The sequence below is a fragment of the Pelodiscus sinensis genome, chromosome 26 (genome assembly GCF_052426305.1).
Source record: "Pelodiscus sinensis isolate ZL-2025 chromosome 26, ASM5242630v1, whole genome shotgun sequence".
NCBI classification, from domain to species: Eukaryota; Metazoa; Chordata; order Testudines; family Trionychidae; genus Pelodiscus; species Pelodiscus sinensis.
The window spans coordinates 13262813-13273179 of record NC_143077.1 but is presented as its reverse complement, the minus strand read 5'-3'; the positions used below and the strand labels follow the sequence as shown (position 1 = coordinate 13273179).

The following is a 10367-nucleotide window of genomic DNA, read 5'->3' as shown; positions in this document are numbered from 1 at the left end:
TGTAACTAGCAAGACTTGGCCCCGGGTATGGAAGACATGTGGGCTGGATCTCCCCTGTCAGGGGGATCATTTGGAACAGGGAGACTCTGTGCAAACATCAACCTCCTCTCTCTCCACACAAGGCAGGGGTAAATCGGGAGTGACCACTAGAGCCAGGGGAAAGCCAGAGGGTGGGGGAAGGGCTGTTTCTGTGGGACCTAGGAGAGCTGGGTCCATGCCAGGCTCTGCCACAGACAACCTGGGCGACCTTTGGCACATCCCTTAGGCCGCAGTTGGAAAGGAGCCCAGCTCCCATTCAAGCACACGAATAATCTCCGAATGCACCAGGCTCGCCGTGCCGCGTCGAGCCAGAGTTCTGAGCTCATTTGCAAACCAGGCCACTTGTTTCACTGCCTGTCTCCATGGGCGCCTGCAAAGCGGGGCGAATAGCATTGCCTTCCTCCAGCCTGGGAGCCTGCTTCTAGAGCCGTTTACATTCTCATGGACTTTAAGGCCCCTTTGCGCTCCCAGGGCCTTGTGAAGGGACCTGAGTGTAAACAGGAATCAGGCCCTTTGTCTGGATTGCTATTAAAACTGCCTCTTTGGGGGAGGGGCTGTGTCTCCCCATATACAGCACCTCGCATTGGGGTCTGATTTCTCCTGTGACGTCTAGGTGGGACCGTAATGTGCATCAGCGGGAATCCCCCAGGTGATAGGCCGTGTTTGTCTTGTTCTCTTCTCAGCCCACTCTTCTGTTTCTTTCTTTTTCAGAGCTAATTTAGCCAGCACTTTTTCTGGAACACTTTTCAAGTTCTGTATTTAACTGAGATCGAGAACTGTTTGTTTGTTTGTTTGCTTTTCTAAAAAAAAAAAAAAAGAGAAAAAAGAAAAAAAAAGAAAGCGGAGAAGAGGAAGAGAGAACCCCTGTTTTTTTAAAAAAATAAGAACGCGCTCCATCTCCGAACAACGTGGCTGTGATTTTTGGACTGAGCCGTGTTGTCGCGTCCCCTCTCCCTCCCCACCCAATGCCTCCTGCCCCGCAGCCTCTAGCAGAAAGACAATCGGACCGCAGCCGTCTTCTTCCCACCCCCGCCTGCATGCGTGTGAGCTGACAGAGGGAAGGCAGCGGAACACAACTTGGGACAGCACCGGGAAGGGCTGGGGGAGCTGGGCTTGTGTGTTGGTTGGTTTGGTTGGTTTTTCTACAAAAATAAATCAGACCTGTGAACTGGAACGAAAAACTCACGGATGCCGACTGAGGACTTGGCTACATCCCCTCTTCCGCCACGCTTGCTGTTTTGGAGGGTTTCTTTTGTTTTTTGTTCCCCGGTGTGTTTGTTTTTGGGGGTACTTTTGTTGCTTGATTTTTTTTTTTTTTTTTTTTTTTTTTTTTTTGGAGAGCCAAATATATATCTAGATATTAAAATCTCCTCCGCCAGTGGATCTTGGAGACGCACCTATTGCTCGGTAAGTAACGGAGCAGGATCTCACCTCCCGCTGCTTTGTCTTTTCTGACCCCCAGCCCGCTTCTGCGTGCTGCGGGGAGGGGTTAGAGATGGGCACCCTGCCCCATGGCCTCTTCAACAACAGCCGGGGCCAGCCAGCTCTGTGCTGTTATCCCAGCGTAGGGCTGAGAAGGTTATGCTGACGGGGTAGCCTCTTCGGGGATGGGGAGCGCCTCTGTGTGGTAGCCAGAGCAGATCAGGGGAAGACCATTGGTCGAGTCGCTCTGTGTTTCGTACGGGAAAAAGAAAGCTGTGCCTGGAGGAAGGGCTGTGGCAGGCTGCGGGGGGAGGGGTCCCTTTGGAAATCGCTGAGATCAGTGGGGAGAGGGGAGGGGTGCAAGCCGCCGTGTAGCTTGTGAGCAGTGAGGGTGGGGAAGCTGCAGTGCAGTGAGGATGCTGCTGCCCACACGGTTCCTGGTCTCCGTGTGTGTCTCATGCGTGGAACCGTGGCGCCAGACTCTCCCCTCGCTCGCACGCGTGGAACCGTGGCGCCAGACTCTCCCCTCGCTTGCACGCGTGGAACCGTGGCGCCAGACTCTCCCCTCGCTTGCACGCGTGGAACCGTGGCGCCAGACTCTCCCCTCGCTTGCACGCGTGGAACCGTGGCGCCAGACTCCCCCCTCGCTTGCACGCGTGGAACCGTGGCGCCAGACTCTCCCCTCGCTTGCACGCGTGGAACCGTGGCGCCAGACTCTCCCCTCGCTCGCACGCGTGGAACCGTGGCGCCAGACTCTCCCCTCGCTTGCACGCGTGGAACCGTGGCGCCAGACTCCCCCCTCGCTTGCACGCGTGGAACCGTGGCGCCAGACTCTCCCCTCGCTTGCACGCGTGGAACCGTGGCGCCAGACTCTCCCCTCGCTTGCACGCGTGGAACCGTGGCGCCAGACTCTCCCCTCGCTTGCACGCGTGGAACCGTGGCGCCAGACTCCCCCCTCGCTGGGCGGGAACTGGCCTTGGCTGTGTGAGGGAGGATCTGAGCGGCGCTGCGTTCCACTCTTTCTCCTCTCCCCCATTCCGCTCGCCTTCCCTCTCTCAGCAGCCCCCTCAGCCAGCGTGGGGCCGATGAGGCGGGCGAGCTAGGCCCGGATGTCAGCTTGGCCTGAGTGGGCCCTGCTCTGCCCTTAGCCCCCCTGCTCTGGGAGGTCGCTGGTGCGCGGTGAGCAGCTCGCCCCCAGCCGGACGTGTGAAATGTTCCCAGGCCCTGTTCGCGGCGAGGCTGGTCTGGGAGGAGCCCGGACACGTGCGTCTCCAGGCAGGGATGGAAGACTCTGGGAGCCGGCTCCCTCACGCTCTGTGTAGGGCGGGGCACGCAGCCCTTTCCTGCCCTCTTCACCCCACGGAGTGGGGGGCCATCCCCCCAGATCTTGCACTGTGCTGGGGCGACGTGAGGCCACGGCGGTGGCCCCAGGGATGGCAGGGCGCGGAGAACAGCGCTCCCCCGGCGATGAGTCCTGGGGGCGGAGCGGGGGGGTCTGGCCGGCTCGTGGAAGGGGTGACGCGGCGAATGGCAGCGCCGCTGCCCGTGCAGACGGCAGGGCTGTCGGAGGGATGCCACACTTGGCCAGGTGCCTTGTGGGGCTGGGAGGCCCTGTCTGCAGCACCAGTCGCTGGCTGCTGCTGCGGGCAGAGCCTGTCTCCAAGGCCTGTGCTCGTGGCAGGAGGCTGCTGGCTTTGGGATTTGTGCCTTCATCAGGGGTCACCGAAGAGCCATAACACGCCCCACCCCCCAGCCCACGTTCGAATGGCAGCCACCTAGAGCAGGGGCCTCCCTCCTAGCCGGGCCAGCGTCTCCGCCCGCCCACCCGTGGCCCTGCCCTGATCTCAGCGTCGTTCCTGATTCACACCCGTCTCCACGGCCCCTCCAGCCCCCAACGGGCGCCTTTGCCGTTTCGGTGCATGGGCAGAACTCGGCTGCTTTTCCTGGCCTTTAGGCTTCTCAACCTTCCCTCGGCTGGGAGGCCTCTGGCCAGGAGCTACCAGCCCTTCTCAGCCGGCGGTAGAGCAAGGGTGGGACCTCTGCTTGGTTAGAACCCATGGTCTGGATCGTCTGGCAAAGCCTGCTGCCTCGGTTTCCCTTGCTTCAGCCACTCATCCATGTCATGGGCCTCACGCTGGGCCTGCTGCACCCATTCAGGGGTGTGCAATGGACAGAGCCTGGATCCACCGCATCCCACCCCTCCATTTCCATCCCAGCCCCCTGCCTCCAAAGCCACTGGCTGTGCCTGCCCATTGTCTTGGCCTGTGGGACCCCTGAGCCTTGCAGGAGGTGTTCCCCTGGGTGCAGCACCCTAAGGATTCAGGGCTCATTGCATGCCAGGCTGGGTTCTCGCTGGCTTGTTCAGTTTCAGGAAGGGACTCTCCTTTGACAAGGTATCGGTACGGCGAGGCCTTTCCCCAGAAGTGGGAGTGACACCTGTTGATTTCTTTTTGCCTTCTCCCCGTGGGCCAGCGTCTCCACAGGCACCAGCATTCCAGACGTGTGCCGCGCCTCCCGCGATTCCCCCGCCTGCGCCGCCGAGAATGGGTCTGTCTACACTACCCTCCTAGTTCGAACTAGCGGGGTAATGTAGGCATACCGCACTTGCTAATGAAGCCCGGGATTTGAATTTCCCGGGCTTCATTTGCATAAGCGGGGAGCCGCCATTTTTAAAACCCCGCTGGTTCGAACCCCGTGCAGCGCGGCTACACGGGGCTCGAACTAGGTAGTTCGAACTAGGATTCCTATTCCGAACTACCGGTACACCTCGTGGAATGACAGCACGTGTAGCCGCGCTGCACGGGGTTCGAACCAGCGGGGTTTTAAAAATGGCGGCTCCCCGCTTATGCAAATGAAGCCCGGGAAATTCAAATCCCGGGCTTCATTTGCAAGTGCGGTATGCCTACATTACCCTCCTAGTTCGAACTAGCGGGGTAGTGTAGACGTACCCAACAATGGGGGTTCCCGCCCCACCGCGGGTGGGAGCTGCTGGGCACTGAGCAATTATCACACCTAGAGGCCCGGCCGAGATCATAGCCCCATTGTGCTTGGCGCTGTACGTTCCCCCAGCGAGAGCCAGGCCCAGCCCCAGAGTAGACATGGGTGACTGGGGCGGGGGTAAAGGAGAAGGGTTTCTAAGGAAGAGCAGAGACCAGAATCCATTTTCTCCTGACTCCCAGCCCGGTGCCTCATCCTCTGCCTCCCCAGCTGGTACGAAACTGCCCTGAGCTCACCTGAACCTCCAGCCTCTCGTGCCCAGGGGTTGATGCTGCAAGGTGCGGAGCGGCTCTGAGAAATCTCCCCGCCCTCTCCAGCATGGGATGGAGACATTGCCTCGGCTGTAGGCTCCGTAGAAACACCGGAGCCCTCATACTGTCAGTCCGGTGCCACTCAGCTGTGGGGCCCAAGGGAGGGCGACGGCCAGGCCGGCATTACTGTCCAGCTCCAGGGAGATGGGAACCTCCTTGCCATTATCTCTGGGAGCAGGCGTGTCCCCGTTTCTGAGCCAGCGGAGGGAGACTGCATTGAAGGGGAGACGGACCCTTGGGGGTGGGCAGAAGAGGCAGCCTGGAGGGAGGGGTTGGGCAGAGGATCTGGCCTGTGGGGAAGGGAGGGCTGGTGCTGTAAGACCAGCCAAGAGGGCTTGGCTTTGGTGAGGGAGCCAGGCCCTGATGGGCAGCGGTTGCTCAGGAGGGTCAATCTGGCGTCACGCTGCTGATTTCAGCGGCGACGCCCGGGGGGGGCAGCATGTGGCCCCTTTGGCCTGGCCTGGCCCGAGCAGCAGGGAACCTCGGCTGGACGGCCGCTGGAGTTTGGTGGGAGCGGCCGAAGCCCAGAACACGCCTCTCGGGGCCTGGCGGAGCCGCTGGGGAGCAGGCGAGGCCCTGAAGACTGGTGCTCATTGTATGCGATTTCCTTAGGACCCCTCCAGAGCAGCTCTGCTGTGGGTGACTTTAACAGCTGCCCGCGCTAAGCCAAGCCCAGCTCCCAGCTACCGTATCTATGACAACTGCTCTTGGCTCAGGCCTGAGCTCCCTGTGTTTTCCTGTCCTCGGTGGCCGAATGGGCTCCAGAGCTGACCCGAAGGGTTTCGCCTGCACCTTCCTCCATGCCCTGGATCTCTCTCCTGCCTTCCAGAGCTGGGCCATCCTGCTTTGCTTTGGCCAGCCAGCCCAGCATGGCTGTAAGGCGCACTGACGGCACAGGGCCAATCCGGTGAAGTCAGTGGAGTTACTCTGGATTTACACCAGTGTGACCCGGCGCAGACTCTGGCCCTTGGAGCGTTTACTGTATCAATTCATGCAATGGATTTTGTACAGGTCTGGTTCCTACGCTGGGCCCCTGCTCTTCTCTCCATGTCCTGTGCACTGGGCCAGGCTCCCTTTTGGCTGCAATAGGTCTTGCTGATCTAGATGCCCAAAAGTCTCCAAACCTCAGCACCCCGCCAACCCCCCCAGTTTGCAGCAAGCTTGGTCCAGTTGGAGCTGTGAAACGGGGCCAACCTGGATCTCATTACAGGCGTCAAACCAATCCCAGACCCATGGTTGAGCTGGTGAGTCACCGCTCTGACGATGGCGAGGAGCAGCCAGATACTGGCCAGAGAAGCCAGGAGGTTCCCTTTGTGCTCTTTTGCCGTCCTATTCCATGGATAAAATCCCTGCCTGACCCCCACCAGTTTATGGCCTGTACTAGGAGGAGTAGGAGTCCTGGGAATTTGTACCCTATGCTAGTGTGGCTGCCAATGAGAAAATAGCGGGACTGTGTTCAAACTTGCCCAAGTTGCACAGGCAGGTTGAACCGCTCTGGTCTGGCACTCTCTGGTTCAGCAACATCTGTGGTCCGGCACGAGTGCAGTGAGCCAGATGGCCACTTATCACGGGTGTGGCCGAGTTTCCTGCAGCCCCATAAAGTTTGTTGACAGCCACCAGCCCCGGCTCTCAGTGTTCCGTGCTGTTATTTAGCTCGAATTTACCCTAAATGTCTTCTAAGAGCCTAGCAAGCAGTAGAAGGGTTGGCAATGCCGCTAGACAATATTGACCTCCCCTGGTCCAGCAAATTCCCCAGTTCGGCACCAGTCAGGTCCCAAGGATGTTGGACTTGAGAGGTTCACCCTGTACCTCTGAGCAGGGAAGACTTTGCACGTGCAGCATGAACCACAAAGTCCAATGGTTCTACCTGTAAGACCTTGACAAGATGGTGCCACTGTAACCTGTCCACTTGGCTAGCAGGACCTCAGCACCAAAGTCTCTTCAGCTCAGACTCTACTAGGCCTGATCCCCTCTTGCTGACATGGGTTTGACTGTGACTCCACTAGGTCACGCCAGAGTAACCACGAGCAGACCCAAGCTCAGAGAGCAGAGGTGGAGTGGTGATGAGGCCGGGACCATCCCAGGACCTAGCACCACATCAGTGCCGCCAGGAGGGGACCTGTGGAGGAAGCGTTGGGCTAGGGTGAAACTCCATTCCCATGGGACCTTGTGCATGCGACCAGTTCCCCACCCTGGAAAGAGACCACACGACAGCACCTTGCGGCAGGGACTTTCTCCTCCCAGGGGTTTGTCTACACGAATGCTACAGGTGCTCACTCCAGGGGCTCTCCTGCAGGCACTGGACAGACGCCCTCCAGAGGCGGGGGCGACATGGACAGTGGAATTCTAGTCTACGTCACGTGCAGAGGAAAGGCGGGGGTGGGGGGGTGACACTCCTAAGTCGCGGGCCTGGCCTCGGTGTGTGCACAGTACCTAGAGCAATGCCCAGGAATCTCAGCCCGGGGCCCGGGGTGAGGTTCAAAGGTCTTTAGACACTGAATGATGCGGAAGAGTTGGGCACCGCGGGGCTTTGGTGACTCCCACCACGGTGCCCTTCTGTGAGTGTCTTCTGGTTCTTGTGCGGCCTCTCCCCCACCGTGTCTGAGCAGCGGCCTGTTGTGGCGGACGCGACCTGCCTTGCTGCGTCTTTAGGCTCCTAAATCCCTTCGGCAGTATTTGACATACACCCCCATTATGCTAGACAACAGAAGTCCTGCCCCAGGGGCAAGACCTCCCTTCCCCCCCCACCCCCCACACTGGTTGGTTGCAGTGGGTGTCGGCTCAGACCCGGCTCCTGGGAGATTGCAGCCTGTCATGGGTGTTGGTTTTATAGGGGTGAATGGGTGGAGGCAGGGGTCTGACATTAATTTCCTCTTTGTTTGTCTTGTGCAGCTTATATAAACAAATGAGAAGACCCCACCCTGTCTCATCCCAGCCATGAGTTCACTACACCAACTGCTCTGGGCAGATTTGGATTTGTTTTTCTTTTTTTGGCAGGGGCGTGGGAAGATGGCATGCATCCCCCACGCCCAAAGCATCCACGTGCACCGACATCCCAGCGACAAGAGTGAAAAGCATCACACCGCCTTTCAGCCGCCTGGTCTCCACCCGGGGTTAGCTGCCTCTCTTCCCCTCCAGTCCCCCTCCCCCTGACTTTCTTCCTCAGTCTCACTCTCTTTGGAAGCAGAGATGCCCCTGGTCTCACCTCTGTTTGGAAGCAGAGGGGTGTCTATTTTTTTCTGCACAAAACCAGCAATTGTATATACTTTTGAAGAAAAGAAAAATGTTTAAAAAAAAAACAAAACAAAAATCAAAGACAAAAAATCCACACACACACACAAAAAAAATTAAAAATAAATAATTAAAAAAAAGTTGCAAGGCAAATATGCAGGAGAAAGAAGCAAAAACCCACCAGTATGCACTGAGAAAATTTATTTACAGATCGATCGACAAAAAAAAGTAACAATAACCTATTTATTGTATATAATGTTTTATTATAAATCGTGTCTTGTATATTGCATTCTGTACATCTGCTGTGGTTTTGTGATGTGCAAATTCCGCATGGGTTCCGTGGGTTTCAGTTGCCTTTTTTATGACAATGACTACGACTTTATTTTTATTTTTATTATTATTAATAATAATTTTTGGCAGTACACACCCAAAGATCCAAATTTGTATTAAAAAAAGGAAGAAAAAGGTTTAAAAATAAACACCCTCTTTGTGGGGGAGGGGGGTTGCTTGTTGGGGGGACATCAGGGGAGGGGGGTGCGGGGCCAGGGTGAAGGAGTTGTCTTGAGTTCTTGTTTGCCACTTGTTAGCTACACCAGTATTCCTTCCTTCATGCTTACCCAGCTGCGCCTGTGATGAGCTCAGGGTGTGTGTGTGTGCGTGCGTGTGTGTGTGCGTGTCGGTGGGTGGGTGACTTTTTATTTTTGCCCCTCTTTATCCTGTTTATCCCGCCCCCTCTCCCTTTCCCAGGGTTTGGAAACTATGTACAGCTTTGTGGATTGTGCAAAAAACAAAAACAAAAAAAACAAACAAAAAAAAAAGCCCTCCTGTGTTGTCCGTTACTGATCTATCCTGCGTAGTGCTTGTATGAAATAAACCAGAACTCTGGTCACTTTCAGGCGGAGCGCCTGCTCTGAGCATCCATTCATTAAAGACCATGAGCTCCTCTTGCTTTATGATTTCTTTGACAAGGCCCTTTGACTCCCTACCCTTCGTCCACCCCAAAAGTCCCTTTCGCTTTCCCACTCGACTGGTCTTTGTGTGTATTTAGGAAGGAATTTTTAATAGGCACTTTTTTATATTAAAAGAAACCTATATATTGAGTGATGAGGCTTCTTTTTGCTTCTGTTAACGGTTGTTGGAGAGGATGATTGGGGGGGGTTTAATGGAGTCTGTCTCCCCGCCCTCCTCCTGGTGTGCGTGGGGGGGGGGGGCTGGAGCTCTGCAATGGATTAGCTGGTGTGGCATGAGATGCTGTGATTATGCATTAGCTGGGGGGTTGGGTGTTGGCGGGGGAGGGGGATGGGTGTTGCTTACCAGGCTAGATCCGGAGCTAATGGGAGTTTAAAGCCGCCTGCTGGAAATAACCAGGATCCTGAGTGACAGGCAGCAGGCAAGGGAATGTGATTCACGGTTCCAGGCTTTGCACACAACACTGTCAGGACTGGCATTTGCGCGGCCAGCCCCCGCGGGTCTGTCTGCCCTGCAGCTGGGAGGGGCCGGGGCTAGCCAGAGGGGCGCTAGCGCAGCCCACGTGAGCGCGCTTCAAATAGCAGCGTGGACCCCAGGGAGTGAGGCGACGCCACGTTGGGTGTCTGGCCTGAGCCTCCCCTGCTGCCACAACGTCCACTCCGCATGCCGGCTGGAGCTCGGCTAGCGCGAAGCTGCCAGTGTGGACGCGCCTTCGGGGCATGCCAGGGGTCTATGCTAGGAGATGGCGTAGCCGTGTCCCAGCCACTGGTGTGGGACCCAGGCCTGTTTACCACCCTGTGACCAGCCAAGCTCAGGGTGGCATTACGCCTGTACTGTTGCGGGAAAGCCAGTCTGAAATCTAACTCGGTCAAGGCCCGCGTGAGCCTGGAGCCGTCCCTGTCGGGGTGCAGGAGTTTGGCCTTTCCCCTCCAACCGGGGAAGGAGAAAGCAACGCCTGCAGCTGATCAAAACCAAATAGCATGTGCTCCGGGGCGCCCGTCTGCAAGGCAGAAGCTGCCTCTATGTGGCAGATGAATCGCTGGTGGAAACGTGGAGCCCACGAGGAGCAGCGGGTTGGAGAGGCTGAAGTGGGACTTAGCCTGAGCCTTGAGCAAGGGCTGAATTCCTTGCTTGTTAACCCGGCCTGGCTTTGCAAACGTGCCACTGGCAGGGGGAAGGTGCCTGCTCTTTAGCTGCTAAATGGCTTCAGCTTTATCTCTTTCCTCCCCAGCCTCCTGGCCCCTGTTGTGTCGGCCTTTCAAACCCGCCCTGGTCCAAAAGGGGGGGAGGGGTGTTAGTGCTAGCAACACAGGCAGGGACAGATGTTAGGAACCAAGGGGGGAGGAGGCAGCTGGGTGCTGCTCGCTTCCTGCGTCCAAACCTATGGGCAGGAGGGAC

The 10367-nt window shown here is 57.2% G+C and overlaps 1 protein-coding gene across 7 annotated transcripts in view; it reads left to right on the top strand.

Moving 5' to 3' along the window:
- The window catches only part of AHDC1 (AT-hook DNA binding motif containing 1), a 117298-nt gene extending 108198 nt beyond the window's left edge, over positions 1-9100 (top strand). For all 7 annotated transcript variants that reach the window (XM_089773480.1, XM_075908816.2, XM_075908815.2 and 4 more), the window contains 2 exons: positions 751-1446; positions 7662-9100. Coding sequence is in view for 1 of the 7 variants with exons in the window: in XM_075908817.2 (XP_075764932.2) it covers positions 751-802 (52 nt within the window). In the remaining 6 variants the exon portion in view is untranslated. The remainder of the gene's footprint in view (positions 1-750; positions 1447-7661) is intronic.
- Positions 9101-10367: the final 1267 nt, after the last annotated feature.